General features: G+C 35.1%; 1 protein-coding gene and 1 long non-coding RNA gene across 2 annotated transcripts; one reads left to right on the top strand and one right to left on the bottom strand.

Annotated features, from left to right (window-relative positions):
* Positions 1-6,941: 6,941 nt before the first annotated feature.
* Positions 6,942-9,387, bottom strand: LOC104649343 (uncharacterized). The gene is made up of 3 exons (XR_011211710.1): positions 9,187-9,387; positions 7,317-7,682; positions 6,942-7,013 (listed from the first exon to the last, which is right to left on the bottom strand). It is a non-coding gene; the product is annotated as an uncharacterized lncRNA (long non-coding RNA).
* A 6,042-nt stretch (positions 9,388-15,429) lies between these two features.
* Positions 15,430-20,164, top strand: LOC101248613 (probable E3 ubiquitin-protein ligase BAH1-like 1). Its single transcript, NM_001319324.3, is given in 6 exon segments — positions 15,430-15,861; positions 16,787-17,031; positions 17,111-17,365; positions 18,894-19,031; positions 19,542-19,600; positions 19,687-20,164. Coding segments are annotated over 6 exon segments (1,002 nt in total). The 5' UTR covers positions 15,430-15,662; the 3' UTR covers positions 19,793-20,164.
* Positions 20,165-20,195: the final 31 nt, after the last annotated feature.

Here is a 20,195-nt window from a genome sequence, read left to right as displayed (position 1 = left end):
TTTACCTAATCTGAGGCTCGTTTTACCATGAAAATGTATGGGTTTTGCCATAGTTATCCTATACACGCGGTAATTGGAAGCAACTACAAACATTTCCAATAGTGATTAAAATAGAGGGTTCTGATTGAGAGTTTTTGATTGTTGATCAACAGATGTGATCACTTGAACCGTTTGAAATAAAAGAATTATACTTGGTCAAAGATAATTGATTTATTTCAGGGAATTGATATTTCTTCGTTGTATCTTTTTCTTGATTTTCTGATAAATTAGAAAACATACTCCCAAAAAAGGTTGGGTAAACAATGAAATATAATCATTAAATAATAAATATAGACAAAATAAGAAGAAAATATTACACTTTGTTTGGATCATTGTTATCCATTGTTTCATAATGTATTGAATTATATTGTACTGTATTGTGTGGTAGATACAATGTTTGGCTAGACTGTATTGTTTGTTGTTGTTTAAAAACTTTTTAGTTATTTGGTTTGATTGTATCGTACTGTATTATAATTTATAAATTTACAAGAATATCCTTAATTATCCTAGGGTAGTAGTTTGACTAGATTTAAATAATTAAGGTAAAAGGTAAAACAGTATTTTGAAATATTATATAAAGATATAATTGAAAAAAGAAATTAAGTAACAATGGGAACACACCAAATTGGTTGTTCCATAAAATAGGAGTTTTCATTATTATGTAACAACGAAATTTAACGTACAATACATTTTAAATAACAAACAAAACAAACATTGTAGGTATAGTAACAATACAATACAAAACAATGGATAACAATGATCCAAATATAGTGTTATAGTAACATGTGATCACACCAAATCAGTAGTTACATAAAATGAATTTTTCCGTGGTTACCTAACAAATCAACGAATAAAGACCCTACAAACAAGGTGAATAACAATGTAAATTTACCAATCGAAATAAATATTTACACATCATGATTTGAAAAATATTTATCAATTGTTGTCTTTGAAGTTGAACTTTGAAAGTACGTCACTAACAAGGTAGACTTATCATATGTTGCTACTATATTTATTTAAGAAAATAGATCTGATTTACTGGAACGAGATTCATAATTTTTCATTAATTATGTATTATTTGCTTAGTCACATGTAACTATATGTGATTAATTCGGAATATTTCTTAAAATTCTTTTTGGGTATTATTATTACAACAATATATTTAAAATATGAAACGTGTCGAAGTTTTTTTTTCAAGAAGTTCTCATCTATGATAGACTAATACTTAATTTGGAAAAGAAAAAGAGAATTATACAAATTACGATTTCGAATATTTTTTTCATTTTTTAAAATTGAGAATTTATATTATATGGCTAGATTAGGTCCATGTGTCGTGATTTGATTTGGGATTATTTTGAGACAATGCGTGTGACTTGAGGCATAACATTTTTAAAGCAAGTTTCTATTTATGTCCAACCATACATATTTGTTAACATTAGAGTGTCTAATAGATAATAGTTCTGATTAAAGTGTCTAAGTAAATTACGTGGATAATTTTAAGAAATTATGGATAACTTAAATCAAAAAAAAAAAAAAAGTAGTGTGGGCAATGGGCATGCACTATTCCAATATAGGTGATTCCCCAAGATAATTGAATTTGACATTTGTGGATGAAACTTTTCTCATTACCAAACCTAAATTATAGTTCAAATTGAAAAAAACATTATTTGAAATATCACCACCATTCAAATTTAAAAAGAGGATACTTGATAGTTAAGATTTGTTATAAATCAATTTATCTATTTGAAATATCACCATCTTTCAAATTTAAAGAGAGAATATTTAATAGTTAAAGTGTGTTATAAAAATTTAAAGAGAGACCAATTGATAGTTAAAGTATGTTATAAATGATAATAGTTCAAATAAGAAAAAAAAAACACAATTTTTCTATTTGAAATAGCACCATTACTCAAATTTAAAAAGAAAATAGTTGATAGTTAATAATCCCTCTATTTCAATTTATGTGATATTTTTGTTTTTCAAGAGTTAAACGGATTAAATTTGAACGGCTATTTACACATGAAATCTTAAATCTTTTTTGAAATGAAATTTATGTATTTATAAAATGTATAATTGATAATTCAAAATATGTAAAAGACGTATGAAAAATTTAGGTCAAAGATAGACTTGTTTGAATCTCGAAATCTAAAAAGTGTCACATAAATTGGGACGAAGAAAGTATGTGTTATAAACAATAATACTTCAAATAGAAAAACACAAACAACCGATAGTTAAAACGTGAAAAATCATAAAACAATCTGTTTTCTACTATATGTGTTTGAGTCTACTGAAGAAGTCACTAAAGTATGAAGGGTACAAGAATGATTATGCTCCAACAGTTTTTTGGTGCTGATTTTTTGTGTCGGCAATTATAGCAGAGGTGATTTTACCACTAAATAAAAAATCAAAAATATTTTCGTATGTTTTAATTGGTTTAAATCTATTTTGAAATGAAAACATAGTTTGGTCTTCTCTACATATACAGAGTAATCAATTCAAAAAAAAAAATTCAATGGAATTTGTGATTTCATTATCCATATTTTCATTAAATTTTTTTTTTTTACAAAATTCAGGTTTATATTCATGCTAGGTAGACAAGAAGGGTGGCGCTTGCCACAGAAAAAAATTTAAGCAGAAAGCAGGTTAGACAGGTGGGTGAATAGTGAATTAGTACAAGCAGTCAAAGTTAAAAGGGGTCTTGAGCAACCTTTGAGTTCTTCATGACAACCGCTCATTCGTTGGACTATTCCCGAAGCTGGGCCGGGCTTAGGTATAAGAAGCCCAACCCGAAAAAAGGGTGTAAAGTAGTACTCATGTTAATTTCTAGCAATCTCATATAGTGTCTGGACAATAGAGTCGGGGAACTACCATGTATACTCATACTATTTTAACGTTTATATCCATATTTACAGGCCATTTTTAGGAATTACTCGAATTCCTCGATTTTCGTGCGTATTATTAGCCTATGGATCATGCAAACCGAAGCACTTAAATTTTTTTTTTCAAAAAATTTTATGTTGATATTCGTAATGAGTTAAGGAAACACCACTTGTATTCACACCATTTTAACGTCTATTTCCGTATTTATAAAAAAGAATTAGGAATTACCTAAATTTCTAGATTTTTCGTGTCTATTAGCATATGGATCTGGCGCCTCGGAGCACAATTTGTTTTTGTCAAAAAAAATTATGGCGGTCTTCATAATGAGTTAGGAACCATCACGTATACTTACACCATCTTCATAACGCCTATTTCCTCATTTACAGACTTTTTTTAGGAATCACCGAATTCTTCATATTTTTGTGTATATTAGTGCATGGATCAAGTGTCTCGGAGCACCCATTTTTTTTTCAAGAAATTTTATGAGGATCTCCGTAATGATTTAGAGAACCACGACATATTTTTCACACCATTTTTCACGCATATATCCACATTTACACGTTCCTCAATTTTCGGGTATTAGCCCCGGAGCACCCAAAAAAAATTTCTCAAAAAAAATTATGAGGACTTTTGTAATGAATTGGAGACCACCTTGTATACTCATACCGTTTGTAACATTTATTTCCGCATTAAAGGCCCTTTTTTCTAGGAATTACTGAATTTTTTAATTTTTCGAGTGTATGCTAATGTAACACCTATTTCCACATTTACATTCCTTTTTTAGGAATTACCCAATTCATCAATAAACATACCAATTTGGCGCCCCATAGCACATAATTTTTTTCCCACAAAGAACTCTATGACGACCTCTGTAATAAGTCGGGGAACCATCAAATATAATCACACCATTTTTAACACATATATCCGCATTTACAGGCTCTTATTAAGAAATTATCCAAATTTATTTCCATAAATAGTCACAACAATATTCTTTTTCTAACACAACATTTTTTATGCCAATTTGTTCAAATAAGCTGAAACAGTTATACCAATGGACAAGCTCAAATCACAAAACATCAACTTCTTCCTTTGCAAAATTAACCAAATTTAATTTAGTCAATACTTCAAAATTTTAACATCAAACCAAAATTTTAACAACTTCTTCCTTTGCAAGATTTTGTTGGAGAAATTGTTTCAGGCCAAGGGGGAGATTTGTTGTATTTTATGTGTCCTGATTTCTTACCATAAATAGGTTTTCCTTTTAGGAAAAGGTTTTGGATTGACTAATCCTTTTTCTGGTAGGAAAAGGTTTAGGACTCTATAAATAGAGGCATGTTCCTTCTAACTTAATTAGCATTCACAATGTAGTCTTAAGGGCTTTGAGAGTTTTGGTTAGAGGGAGAATTTGTGGGTCACAAGCTTGATACGTTATCAAATCGGATAAAGGGATTGAGTTTACCACGTAGATCTCCAAAAAATAGGCAACTTTAAAGAAAGAATCGCCTCTAAAATATACTCGAGGAAAAAGTTACTGTCATTTGATGTTTCAACAAATGTAACATTAAAGAGGTAGTTGTAAAATTTTGAACTTCAAACGGACATAAATCGTCACTTCAATATCCGATCGACGCGATTTTTTTATCAAATCTGATTATTTTTTCGATATCCATGCAAAAAATACCACACACACACTTCCATAGGATTTTATAGTTTTACATTTATCGGTTTTTGACCATACATATATAGGGAAAAATTATAAGGAAAAAATGAAAGTCAAATTGAATAAAGGGATTGAGTTTACCACGTAGATCTCCAAAAATTAAGCAACTTTAAAGAAAGAATTGCCTCAAGGCTCCGCGCCCCAAGGCCCTCCCCCTACCCTCGGCCCTCGAGGCTCCGCGCCCCGAGGACCGCCCCTTCTCCTACCCCTACCCCCGGCCCTCGAGGCACCGCGCCCTGAGGACCCCCCTCTCCTACCCTACCCCGGCCCTCGAGTTTCCGCACCCAGAGGACAGCCCCCTGAGGACCGCCCCCTACCCTCGGCCCTCCAGGCACCGCCCCCTAAGGACCCTCCCTCTCCTACCCTACCCCGGCCCTCCAGGCACCGCCCCCTGAGGACCCTCCCTCTCCTACCCTACCCCGGCCCTCCAGGCACCCCACCCTCTCCTACCCCTACACCCGGCCCTCGAGGTTCCGCACCCCGAGGACCGCCCACCCTCTCCTACCCCTACACCCGGCCCTCGAGGTTCCGCACCCCGAGGATCGCCCACCCCCCTACCCCTACCCCGGCCCTCGAGGCTCCGCGCCCCGAGGACCGCCCACCCCCCTACCCCTACCCCGGCCCTCGAGGTTCCGCACCCCGAGGACCGCCCACCCTCTCCTACCCCTACACTCGGTCCTCGAGGTTCCGCACCCCGAGGACCGCCCACCCTCTCCTACCCCTACACCCGGCCCTCGAGGTTCCGCACCCCGAGGATCGCCCACCCCCCTACCCCTACCCCGGCCCTCGAGGTTCCGCACCCCGAGGACCGCCCACCCTCTCCTACCCCTACACTCGGTCCTCGAGGTTCCGCACCCCGAGGACCGCCCACCCTCTCCTACCCCTACACCCGGCCCTCGAGGTTCCGCACCCCGAGGATCGCCCACCCCCCTACCCCTACCCCGGCCCTCGAGGCTCCGCGCCCCGAGGACCGCCCACCCCCCTACCCCTACCCCGGCCCTCGAGGCTCCGCGCCCCGAGGACCGCCCTCCCCCCCTCCTACCCCGGCCCTCGAGGCTCCGCGCCCCGAGGACCGCCCCCCCCCTCCTACCCCGGCCCTCGAGGCTCCGCGCCCCGAGGACCGCCCCCCCCCCCTCCTACCCCGGCCCTCGAGGCTCCGCGCCCCGAGGACCGCCCCCCCCCCCCCCCTACCCCGGCCCTCGAGGCTCCGCGCCCCGAGGACCGCCCCCCCCCCCTCCTACCCCGGCCCTCGAGGCTCCGCGCCCCGAAGACCGCCCCCCCTCCTCCTACCCCGGCCCTCGAGGCTCCGCGCCCCGAGGACCGCCCTCCCCCCCTCCTACCCCGGCCCTCTCGAGGCTCCGCGCCCCGAGGACCACCCCCCCCCCCCTCCTACCCCGGCCCTCGAGGCTCCGCGCCCCGAGGACCGCCCCCCCCCCTCCTACCCCGGCCCTCGAGGCTCCGCGCCCCGACCCCCCCCCCCCTCCTACCCCGGCCCTCGAGGCTCCGCGCCCCGAGGACCCCCCCCCCCCCCCCCCCCTCCTCCTACCCCGGCCCTCGAGGCTCCGCGCCCCGAGGACTGCCCCCCCTCCTCCTCCTACCCCGGCCCTCGAGGCTCCGCGCCCCGAGGACCGCCCCCCCCCCCCCCCCCTTCCTACCCCGGCCCTCGAGGCTCCGCCCCCCGAGGACCGCCCCCCCCCCCCCCTCCTACCCCGGCCCTCGAGGCTCTCCGCCCCCCGAGGACCGCCCCCCCCCCCCCCCTCCTACCCCGGCCCTCGAGGCTCCGCGCCCCGAGGACCGCCCCGCCCCCCCCCCTCCTACCCCGGCCCTCGAGGCTCCGCGCCCCGAGGACCGCCCCCCCTCCTACCCCGGCCCTCGAGGCTCCGCGCCCCGAGGACCGCCCCCCCTCCTACCCCGGCCCTCGAGGCTCCGCGCCCCGAGGACCGCCCCCCCTCCTACCCCGGCCCTCGAGGCTCCGCGCCCCGAGGACCGCCCCCCCTCCTACCCCGGCCCTCGAGGCTCCGCGCCCCGAGGACCGCCCCCCCTCCTACCCCGGCCCTCGAGGCTCCGCGCCCCGAGGACCGCCCCCCCTCCTACCCCGAGGACCGCCCCCCCCCCCCCCCCCTCTTCTACCCCGGCCCTCGAGGCTCTATGCCCCGTGGACCCCCCCCCCCCTCTTACCCTTCCCCCTTCCTACCCCTTCCCCTACACCCCGACCCTCGAGGCTCCGCGCCCCTCCTATCCCAACCCCTACCCTACCCTACCCCCAACCCCCCATCCTAGCCCTACCTACCCCCCCCCCCTTCCCCTTGTCTACTCACCCGTACCCCATCTTCCCCCTTACCTCCGCCTTACCTCCGCATGGCGACGTGCCCACCTGAAACATTTTAAACATAAATTAATTTGAGAAAAATATTTTTTAAAAAAGTTGATTGAAAAATATGACACTTGACTAAAACTTTAATTTTTATCAATATAATTAGGTTATCGACTGAAAACATTAATCAATAAAAAATGTTATTTCAAGTAAAGAAAAGCAATGTATCCCTTGAAAATAAGGTATATTTGATTAGAATTATTAGGTATATTTAGGAGAATCTAATTAAATCAAACTAAAGCTAAAGTTAGATTAACGCAAATAATTACAACTAAAGCAATAAATTGGAAAGAAGTAAATCACATTTTTTGGGCTCTGCTGCTGCAATTTAGGCTTTGGCCCCATCACTGTATATCTACTTCTGCTTCCCTTTCACTCGAATAAGTCTCGATGCGGGTGTCACATACAAAGAAAAATGAAAAACACATTAGAATTATGATTTTAAAACTGAAGCATATCATGTGAACTACGTGTCAAAAGAACAAGCAGTTGGATGCAACATTTACCAAGTGGATGGCTGTTATTCTCGACCTGCTTGGCCTTGGTCTGCTTCACCACGACAACTTTCAGGACAATACCCTATCAAACAAGCCAAGCTTTACTTAAACATCTCCAGCACCCAGATCGTATTTATCTCTCCGAGTGGCTGTTCATCACATGCCTCTCCTCCTGCACAACACAAGGTCAAATACAGTGGGAAATTATTATGTCATTCTCAAAATTCAACTACCGCTAACATTATCACTATCCATTATGTACTGATCTACCAAGTATCTTACAACTGCTCTCTTATGAGTGTAAACAGCACCACCAAATCATATGGTCCAACTACGCAAAGAAAAATAGGAAGTGATCTATTCTTCTTATTTAACTTTTTCTTTTTATGTGACAATTAAAATAACAGCACCAAACCATCCACCTGCTTCAGAAGACAGGTCCACCAGCAGCAGCGACAACATTTGCAGCACCCAAAGGGGAAGTATATCATCTACTTCCCCTGTAGATTGGACATATGCAGCCCATCTTACACCTGTATAACAGGTATGTCGGCTTCCCTTTCACTTGACAAGACGAAGTTGACTCGATGAATATCCTTTCTACCCCTTCAGTTCACAAAATTTAAACATATCTACTTACTGCAATATTTAATAAAATCCCAAAAAATTGCAACCAAAGGCTCCCTATTGATCAATGCTAGAGCTTCTCTATTACCTAGCTAGGCAGGAGGAGCAGTTGCGATTTCATCAAGTTCAAAGTAGACAACTAAAGTGAACGGAGAGAATAAAAGAGTAGGATTAGTTACTGATAGAGAGCTTTTGTGGAGCTTAGTTACTAACAGAGAGCTTTTGTGGCGCTTGAATCTCTACTATGCACTTAACGCAACAAAGCAGCAATATGATTGAAGCAAGAATCCTAGTAGCAAGAACATAATTCTATCTATCTGTAAAGGATTCTGAAGCCAAAGATTCCATTGATAAACAAAAAAAAATTCAATCCATTATATGCTTAAACGAGGGAATCAAAGAAAGACAGATCAACATGTAACTTGGTCTTTAAACACTACCAAAAGCAAGTTGTTTTCCAGCACCAGTGTAAGCAGAATACATGATTGTTTAAAGCTCAAACTTGGGAAGTTTCGGGTAAATGAACTCAGGTTCGTTCAATCAGTAAGATCGATACAAGATCACATAAAAAAAACAGATGAAAGAGACATCTAATTGAAAATTTTGGAAGTCTGCCATGATCCCAACTCAGACAACAAACCAGGGAATCCTAAAAAAAACTTAATGAAATTCTACCGCATGGTCAGAAGCGGATGTATATAGCATATGGTCCTTTCAACGCATTGAATAAGTTTATATATGAATTTCCATGAACATTGCAACAAATAGTAGATACGAACCTATAACTTCAAAGATAAATAAGGTTCAATCCTCTGAATCTTAAATTTTGATCACTTCAACTTAAATCCCCGAACACAAATGAATTTTCATGTCAAACAAACAAAACACAGATGAAAACGCCAAATTGGATACAATACAAATTTTATAGCAACTTCTTCGTATGCCCTAACTCAAAAACAAAAAAATCAATCTTCAAAATTCAAATAAAATCGAACAAAATCAGTTTTGGGTATTGAAAAAACCTCAAGATTAATATGCTTAAAACTTACATATTTGATCAATTTGCCGAACCACACACACAATTTGTGAAATTCAGTCCATTATATGCAATGAAGATCGACAAACGAGCAAAATCTGAGAAAGAAGCTTGATGAAAACCCTGATTTTGGGAGAAAACAACGGTCACAAATTTTGAAGAGAAGAGAAGAGTGTTTGTATATGTAACGGTCATTTGGGCTGAAAATATAAATATAATTATATATATATCCAAATAATCAAAAAAAATGGGTCAAACGGCGGCTAACAAATATTCAATTTTGTTTTTTATAATATTATCTTTATGCATATTATATTTTAGCCGCCAATAGTTTTCTTTTATTTATTATGATTTTAATTTTATGGATTTTAAAATTATTATAACAATTTTAAGTGAAAATAATCGAATTTTACATATTTAATAAATTTATTAATACGAATACATTGTTTAAGCAGTTTAAAGAATTTATTTGAACTCAGAGCTTCCTAGTTAGCCCGCCTCTCCGGTGACATTTGAACTCCAAAAATTCTTAAAAACAAATCCTAGTGGATATTTCTAAACAGGTTTATTTAATTGTTTTTCAATCTCTATTTAATTTAAATTCATATTGCATAAGACTTATTAAAAGAGATTTTTTAATAAATAAAAAGGTCATATCTAAAACTCAAACTCAAAAGCACGTAGTGATAAAGATAATCATTATACCACGATTGTGGTTAATTAATTGATTGCAAATTGAATGGACTTTACACCAAGACTGGTCTATTTGTATTTAGATTAAATTAATACAATATTTTTTTATTATTATTTTTTAATTAAAGGAAGGGATTCTGTGTAGTTTGAGCCATTAGCCTATGATGAAAAGAACAATTTCTAACACTAAAATATTGCTTTTCAACAATCCATATCTAATGTAAGATCTAGTCATTATGAGACCAACCATTAATCTCTACATTCACAAGTATTATATTATCACTATAAAATATAATAATTTTTTTGGAAAAAAAATGCATGAATATATATGGTGGAAATAAATTCTTATCTTTGGTAAATTGACATAAAACTAAATTTTTTTTTTATAAAAATCAATAAAATCAAATCTCCCAGTGGAGACACTCTTTATTAAGGGGTATTTGGCACTATTTTGCAACAACAGCAAAAACAAAAGTATATATTATATAAGTGTAAATATCTATTTTAAAAATTAATGTGTATCAGTGTATATATACAACATATCATCATCGTATGAAAATCATATAAATATATGCATCAATAAAAGATAAAAATAAAGACTTAAAATTTTCATAATTTCATAGCCTCATCAAAATATAATAGATAATATAATTATAAATACATATGGAGTAAAGGATAAAACTAGATTTGTTCTTCTAATTAATCAATAGCCACCATTAACTGAGGTGGAAAGGTGATTAACAACTCTTCCAATTTGTCAAAAAGCATAATAATCCTTAGATTGGAATTTTGCGTGCAACCTTTTGGAAAAAAATAATTATTTTATGAATTATTATACCAAAAATAATTTTTAGCCATAGTTAATTCACAGCATTATATAGTTTAATTATTGTTAAATATCTATATTTAATGGTTTTAAAGCCTATAGCGATATTGGATCTGATGACAATAACTAATGTCAATAAAGATTTTATCACTTCTGTTAATGTGTAGTAACTATTTTTGCTATAGTCATGTACTTTTGTCAAGATTGTGAATCTATCATTTATTTTTTATTTTATTTATGCGGATGATAATTTTTGAGAAAACAAATGTGAAATAGAATGGGAAAATGTACAATTTAGAGAAATATAGTTATTTTTTTTTATAATTTATAAGTCACGAGTTTGAGCAACGAAAGAAATAATTAATGCATGTATTAACGCAGATCTTTGACGTCACAACCTTTTGGTGGCGGGCCTTCACCCTTAATTTTTTTACTTGAATTGTAGTATTTTCAAACTTAATAAACGTTTGACTTTATATTTTAAAATTTGAATAATATTCATGTTTAAATGTACTCAAGCTAGCGAGGTTGCTTTTGTATTTCCTTGAGAGTTGAGACTTGAGACGTCGTCAACAATATGCTTTCACGCAATGTACCATTGCAACTTGCAACTTTGCGCATACTTATATAAACATTTTATTTATTTATTTATTTAATGCTACGAGGAAATGATAATTCTCTTCATTAGAATTTTAAAATTTAAGCTTTGAATATAAAAAAAATTAAAAAGATTTTTTCTGAATAAGGCCCTATACTGTACGAATTTGGAATAATTGATCTTTGATTTTTATATCGATATAAAACACTAAATTATTTTTTTAAAAAAAAGTTAAAAAAAAATACATAAACTTCAAATTGGTGTTTATTATAATATAAATAAATAGTTCTTTTAATTGGATAGAAATGCCAACACTTCTTCTCGCCCTTTAAGTCATTTGGAAAAAGCCAAATTAGAATATATGAATTTTTTTGTTCATACGTAGTTTCATATCAATCCAATATATATACAATATATTTAATTGTTTTTACTTAATCATGATAAACTAATACTCCTAACTCCTAAGCACTATTATTTAACGTAAAAATTGATATAGATATTTTTTTTTGTCCAACATATAGTCTAAAGTCTTCTTTTCCTTTTTAAAATTTTCCTGAGCGTAATAACTTACATGTCCACCAGTAGAGAGGAGCACGATAAACAATTTAAACTCGATACTTTTTCTTTTATAACTTTATACGTTTTTTAAAAAATCATAAATAAAAAAGTAATTTTATTCGTCAATAATTAAATATATATAAAAAAATTTATTTTTTAAAATTTATAATCATATTATAATACATACAACTTTATTGACTATTTTGACAAAAAACGTAAAAATGCAAAAAAAACACTTTAAATATATGCAAATAGTTTTTTCTAATGCAATTCTTGGGTAAGAAATATTCAATTTATGATGGCAAATTCACAATGACAGACACTATACAGCTCATCCCATGAAACTTTGGTCTTACATTTTGTTTTTCTATTTTATAAATATTTATTATAATGTCTATCGTTAAGCTATTATATTTTGGGTCAAAGTAAGCCGCCAATAGTTTCCCTTGTTTATCGTGATTTTAATTTTTAATTGATACCATAAGCATCATAAGAAAAAGAAAAATTGTTTTTTTCCTTACCACTATCATTTTAGAACATATAATAATTAATTATTATTATTCAAATTGAAAAGATCAAAGCAATAGAACATGGCTATTGCAAGATCTGTTAGATTGACAAAGTTTAGTAGTCATTATTTGAAATTAGTAATAAATTGATACCTAAAGTTAGCATCAACTATAAGATATATATTTTAATTACGTTATACAATTTTCTATAACTTATACAAATTTAACATGAAAACCAAATGTTATATAAGTAACTAGCGTAAAAAAAAGTTATATGACAATTTATATTTAATTTTATATCAAATATAAGATAGGTGTTGTGTATGTTAACGTGATAATGAGGACATTTGAAAATAAAAATGCACGCACATTTAATACCCTAAATAACAATTTGAGCACAATTCATTTTTTTATTATAATTAAATTTTATTTTTATATAATTATTTTATCTATTAAATAAGTTATATATTACGGTTCCTTTATAACTAACTTAATGAATTCTTTTTGCTTTGGTCAAACTTCTAAATTTTGTTTTAGGCAAAGTATTTTTCCAAAAAAATCGTAATTAAGAGTTCTTTTCCTTCTCTTTGGTTATTTTTGTGACTCAAACTCACAACCTTCATATTGAAAGTAAAGGGTATTTATTATTCGAGCAACTCTCTCTCATCTAATAATAATTAAGAGTAGTATTTTTATGTTTTGCTAATTAATTTGACAAATATTTTTATTAATATTAGAACAGTAGTTTATGCTTGAGTTTTAATTAATACTCCAAAAATGCTTATGAAAAGAGTTGAAAACAATTTATAGCTTAAAATATTTTAGTTTTTTCCTAATTTTCTTGTCAAAGCTCAATTTTCTTTTTTAAGGGGAAAAATACACTTTTGACTTCCAAATAAATGACCAAACATATATTAAAAACAATTAGTGATACAAAAAAAAAATTATCACATATCTCACTCAATTGACATTCTTTTTATCTCACAAAAAATGGAATCTAAATTTGATGTTTTTGAGTTCATATTATGAAAGAAAATTGACTCTTCATTGTACTATTATGAAGTTCTTTTTCTTTAATCGTATATATTAATATCAAATACTACTAATTGATCCCTAATCTTGAATTAGCCTTCAAATAGAAAGATAATCTTTTATATAATTTTGACACTATCACCATCCAAAAGAAAATATTTGGATAATAACCTACTCTTTAAACTTTTTGAGATAACTACAAACTTAATTAGTACTAATGTAGAAACCAAACTTAATTATTACTATTTAAAAACTATTTTTATTGATTTTTGGTGCACAATGTTAAAAACTAATCCCCCAGCTCAAAATTAAGGTGATACTCATTTCTTTTAAATCAATTTTAAAAAAGAATGTCTATCTTTCATATTTTTTTTTTCTTTTTTGATTGAAAAGAGAATTTTGATATAATTATCAATTTTGCTATTATGAGTTATACATCTTTTGTTATAAAAGTTATTTATATATTTTTTTCGTTATAAAAACAACTTGTGTATTACTCTATTATTATAAATATTTTACATATATCTTCTTCTTCTTTTTTGGTTATGATAGAAGTGAAAAAAGTATTATCCATGCAAGAATATATCTGATCATTCTCACACGTATTGTTTTTGATTTCTTTAATTCAATGTTTAGTTTATTATAATTTTGGTGATTAAGTGAGAAATGGGTGACTATCATACGGAATTGAAACTAGTAAAGTAAGATGTCGGAACTCTTGCTTTCGTCTTGTCTTTACTCTTCCCCCCATCCTCTCGTCGCCTGTCCGCTCAACTCTATCAATTTATATTTTTCTTATTTTATTATAAATACTCTCAAAATATTTCACAAATACAAAAATTAAATTGAAATATAGCTCAAAAATACTTTTTCATTCCTTATAATTTAAAGCTACTTTAAATTGAGATAATTCAACATACTCATAATACTTGACAATGAAGTTTCGTAATAGAATATAACCAAATACCTATTTTTATAAAAAAAATCAACTCCAACACTTAAAAAAGTAATTTTCATTACTTAATACTTTAAAACTACTTAAATTCATACAATCCAAATAAACTCATATATTTGACTTTGTTAAGTACATAATTAAATACTTATACTAATTTTGGCAAATTGCGTTTATAATATTATGCCAAAGTAATTTTCATTACTTATACTTAAAAACTACTTAAATTCATACAATCCAAATAAACTCATATATTTGACTTTGTTAAATACTTATACTAATTTTGGCAAATTGTGTTTAAAATAGGGAAAATTGTATATAATAGCAAACTAATAACCTAAAATAAATGGAATAGCTAGGGTTTGATTTAGTTGTGCTCCATAGCAAACGTTATCTAAAATTTGTCAGCGTCTCTCTCCCAGAAATCTCGCTCGCCACTCTTCATTCTCGCTCGCCTCTCTCGCTTTATACACAGAAGTGTATAATTCTATTTCTGTTTTGTATAAAGCGAGAGAAAATTGTATATACACATGCAAAAATATATATCTTCGTGTTATACACTTAATTATATAATTTACAAACATTTTACTTCAAATATTGTAGAGAAAAAGGCCAATGAATTATACAATTGCAGTGAAATACAATTTTCTCTAGCTTTATACAACAGAAGTGTATATATTGTGTTTCTGTTTTTGTATAAAGCGAGAAAAACATATATCTTCTTGCTATACACTTATAATTATGCAATATACATACATTTTAATTCGATTCAACTGTATGCTAAGCAAATTATACAATTGCAGCGAAATAGGCCAGCGAATTATACAATTTAGGCCAGCAAATTATACAGTTTTATGTTTGCTATGGAGCGCAATTATGCAAATTTTGCTATATCATACAAATATAAATTTTTTGTTTGCTATGCGTAAAAGTTACCCTTTAAAATATTATGCAAAATTTAAATAGAAACTCCACCTTGAAAAAGCCCACAAATTCCACCAACCCATATATATATAAATACCATAATATTTAACAAAATTTTCCCATTTTCGAAAATCTTTTTCTCTTTATCCGTGAATTTCTCTGATTTTTTTTTTTCAAATTAATTAATTTGTGATCATCACAATTGTCATGTGTAAGTGATTCCGCCATTAAAGGATACAGATATAGTCAGTGTTTCCGCCATTAAAGTAGATAAACAGTGAGGAAAAACAAACGGAGATTTTTCAGTATTTTTTTTTTCACTATTAAGTACTCGCAGTTTGTTTGTTTGTTTTTTGGGAAAATTCTCAGATTTGGAACAATTTTTTGAATTTTGGAAATGAAGTTTTGTAAGAAATATGAGGAGTATATGGAAGGGCAATGCCGGAATAAGAAGTTGCCGCGGGTAGGTTTGAAGAAATTGAAGAAAATTTTGAAGAGATGTCGAAAATGTCATCAATCACGAAGTGTTGTTGGTCTGTCTGGAGATAACAATATTGTTCATGATAGCTCCAGTTGCTCGCAGCATCAATGCTCTGGTTTGTTTGATCTGTTGAATTATACTGTGATTGATTAAATTTATGTTGAATTATACTGTGATTGATTAAATTTATGTTGAATTATACTGTGATTGATTAAATTGATGTAAACCTGTGCTTGATTTTGGATGATTTTGTATAGAGTAGTTGAATTTTGTTAAGAATCACGAGTTTTTAGGTCTAAATCACAGTAGAGTAGCTGATTTCGCCATAGTTTTAATGGACAGAGTTATCTAGTATATCTAGTGGGAGGTGGCAACTATCGTGTGAATTAGTCTGGCAAAGTGGTTAAATTTGGTTAAGAATTATTAGGTATCGTGTTCAAATTTAAGCATAGACGAAAACATAGAGTTAATTGCTATTTGTAGTGGGTGAGGTGGAAGGTATTCTATGGAATTAGTGGAAAAAAGAAAAAAGAATAGCTTGAATTTGGTGTAAAAAGAAAAAAGTAAATTAGTTTGCCCCTTTTTGAGTTTTTTGACAATTCATGCACTAAGACAACTTTAATACTGGTAAGTGCATAAATTTTTTGTTTGCTTGTACATGTTTATCTGTTGAGATAAAATTGATTCATTTCTGATGACTACCTTTGTTGTTTTAGTTTTATCTATTGTTGCTTATTCAAATGATTTTGTATAGGGTAGCTTAAAGTTGGCAATCCAGAAAAAGGGGTAAATGAATTTGCTACCTTTTGTGTTTTTTATAATAGTTGCACTAGAACGATACTCGGATTAACTTCATACAGGGTAGCTTGATTTTGGTGAAAAAGAAGCAAAGATATTCCCAAGCTTCTGAAGTTTTTTTACAATTTATGCACCAGAACAATGTTAAAGCTTGTAAAATCTGAAACTGTCTTTATATTTGTTAATATATTTCATATCAGTCATCACTTAAAGCTTCTAATAAATTTTCCTGCCTTATGTAGTTTGTGATGGAAGTTTTTTTCCATCTCTCCTTAAGGAGATGTCTGAAGTGGTTGGCAGCTTCAATAAACGTGCGCAGAAATTGCTTGAACTGCATCTCTCATCAGGTTTCCGCAAATATCTTATCTTGCTCAAAGAAAAAATTCAAGGAAACCATATTGCTTTAGTTCAAGAAGGAAAAGATCTAGTCACCTATGCTATAATCAACGCAATTGCCGTGCGTAAAATACTTAAGAAATATGACAAGGTATTTCCCTTTTGGATTATTAATTCAACATATTAACTTAGTTTTGCTTCATTTATTAACTACTCCTGTCTATCTGTAGATTCACTATTCTAAGCAAGGCCAGGCATTCAAGTCACAAGCTCAAAGTATGCACATTGAGATCCTTCAGTCCCCCTGGCTGTGTGAACTTATGGCTTTTCACATCAATTTGAGAGAAAATAAGGCCAAAAATGGGAAGGCTCTTGCACTTTTTGATGGTTGCTCCCTGGTGTTCAAAGAAGGGAAACCATCCCTCACTTGTGAGCTCTTTGATTCTATCAAGCTTGATATTGATTTGACCTGTTCTATTTGCTTGGTACGTGATCTCTCTTTCTCCATATCTCGTCTTTAATGTTATCAGCCAAGTATTACTCCCATCACCAGCACCGGGGAAAAAATCCCTATAAATTGAGTATCACATTCAAAATTTGGCTTGAACACAATACTGTAGAAGGCGTTTAAGACACGTCTCTTTTGCTTTAATAAAGAGAAATCATCTTACTGTTGCTGAACAATTAGAAACCTTTGCATACGGAAGCATCAGACTTCAAATTTATTGAATCGAAACCTTTGCATATGATGTCAATATAGTATGAAACTCTGTTATTTTGTGTTAGCTGGTTCTTAGCAACAGTGACAAATGGTTCTTGTCTAGTCTGTAATCAATTTATCCGCACTTGGACCAAGTGATAAGTTGGTTACAACTTGTAATCTAAGAGCCAGTCAAAGTAATCATTTGAAGTTGCATGCATTTAAATGATCTCCTTGTTCAGATAGAGATACATTATTCTTTGGCTCTTAAACTTTTCATAGGTTGCAACCTCCAATCACACAGTAGTTGTTTGGTTATCATGTTGGGTACTTGGGCATTGTATCCCCCAGAATTGGGATATCATCCAAGTATTACGAACTGGATTACGGTCTTTTTATCTCATGTCGAGTACACTAGATAAATAATAGGATAGCCACCTACTAATCCAATCTATTGGAGTCCAAAATTCATGCTCAATTTTGAGCAAGTATGATGAAAGTTTGGTTATTTCGGATTTTTGATTGTGAGCCTGTAAGTTGAGTGTCTTTTTCCTACAAAAATGAACATCCTAATGAAGTATTCATATCAAATTACCTAAATAATTTATCATTCCCCCACAATCATCCAATTAAAATGTTCATTCGAGCAATAAAATCTTTATCTAGGAAATTCTAATCTAAAAGTAAAATCATGTCTCAAATGAGATGTGAAACACACAGTGCCATGTCAGCATCATGTATCTAATGAGTACATATTTAATTAACATTAGGTTTTTAATAGGTACAACCCTTGATTTAGTTGTTGAAATGAATCCGGACAAGCTTCCATATGTATTTGGTTAGCCAAATAAGAATATCAGCACTTTACTTATTACTCCCTCTGTCCCGATTTCTGTCACTCTTTCTTCTTTGAAGCCAGTCCCGTAATGCATGATATGACTTGTTTTAGATCACAAATGAACTTAAAAAAATTCATTTTACTTCAACGAGATGATTTATAGCCAAACAAATATGTATGACTTTTTTTTTTATCACAAATGATCATTCTTTAAACTTTGTGCTGTAAATACATCTCTTGTTTTGACTTAAAATTATGTTGCATGTCACCAGTTGTTAGTGTAGCTTAGCTGAAAGATTGTTACCTCTGTAAGTTTCAGCATATCACTTGCTCTTCAAATAAACATGTTATTGCCTTATATCCTAGCAGTCCATGCGGAAACTTCCCATTTTAGATTTATTTTTTGTCATCCATTTAGCATGCTGGATATATAAAGTGGAAACTAACAGTGCTGTAAATACATCTATTTATGCAGGATACCGTATTTGACCCAGTATCTCTCACTTGTGGTCATATATTCTGCTATATCTGTGCTTGCAAAGTTGCATCAGTGACCATAGTTGATGGACTGCAAGCGGCAAATCACAAGGAAAAATGCCCTCTCTGCCGAGAGGTTAGCTAAACTTTTTGGTATTTAATCAGTGGCTCGAACATGTAGCATAGTTTCATGCTTGTGAGTAATATGTTAGAAGCACCAGTTTTCTTGACCACTGAATACCAAATTACCAATGTTTAACTGAGTGATATTTCACGTCAGAGAGGATAAACAAGAACAAGTTACTTAGATCAAACGATTCCTCTGGAATTGTTTCCTCTTTTAACAATATATAGCAGATTTCCTGCCTCGGTCACTGAAACAAGTAAAAGTCAAACATGTTTCTAACTCATGAGGAATATGAAGATGTGCCTGCTTGCAAAGAATACTGTTCTTAAGAAATTTTGGAACATTATTTTAGTAATCGGCATAAGTTGGAAAGAAATTAACATTCAATAGTATATGTTCGTTTATGGTTGATCTCTCTGTTTTCTAGCTTCTCTGCAAAGACTATTCTTCTGCAATTGTGATTTACTTGTGCTAGTATTATGTAACCTTCATCTCATATATTTTTGTTGTGTGATTCAGGAAGGAGTGTATGAAAGTGCTGTGCATCTGGAAGAGCTTAACATTCTACTGAGTAGAAGGTGTTCTTTCTTCTGTAGTAGTTTATACGTTTTCCGCTCTTGTTGCTTCTGGTTGTTCTAATTCACTTCCACATTTTTTTTAACAGTTGCCCCGAGTACTGGAAAGAGCGCCTTCAGACCGAGAGAGTAGAGAGGCTTAGGCTTGCTAAGGAGCACTGGGAATCTCAGTGTCGGGCATTTATGGGCGTCTGAACGGTAATAGTAGTCTCATGGTGACTCTAGAATTAACAGCAGCATTTGTTTCTCCTGCATTTTCTTTTATGTTGCTAGGATCCTTCAAAATGTTGTTGTACCCATTTCGAATCCTCCAATGCATTTTTAGAGCAATATTTATGGAGTATCCGAAATGAGTGTGGTTCCCTTTTTGAGGAATTCGAGAAGAACATATATCTTTTTTTTTTACATTTCTTTATGGTTCTACTGTTCATGCTCTGAACATGTGCTAGAACCTGTAAATAATTGCATAATTTTGTGTTTTTTGAGTTGAAGCACGCCAGCTTGCTGCACTGGTTGGGTGTAAGTGACTTAAGCCTTTAATTTTAGAAGAACATTTTTGTTGTGGAACTCAAGTTACTCCCTCCTTGTCAATTTTATC

Source organism: Solanum lycopersicum, chromosome 9, assembly GCF_036512215.1.
Source record: "Solanum lycopersicum chromosome 9, SLM_r2.1".
NCBI classification, from domain to species: domain Eukaryota; kingdom Viridiplantae; phylum Streptophyta; class Magnoliopsida; order Solanales; family Solanaceae; genus Solanum; species Solanum lycopersicum.
This window is presented reverse-complemented; position numbering and strand designations above follow the sequence as displayed.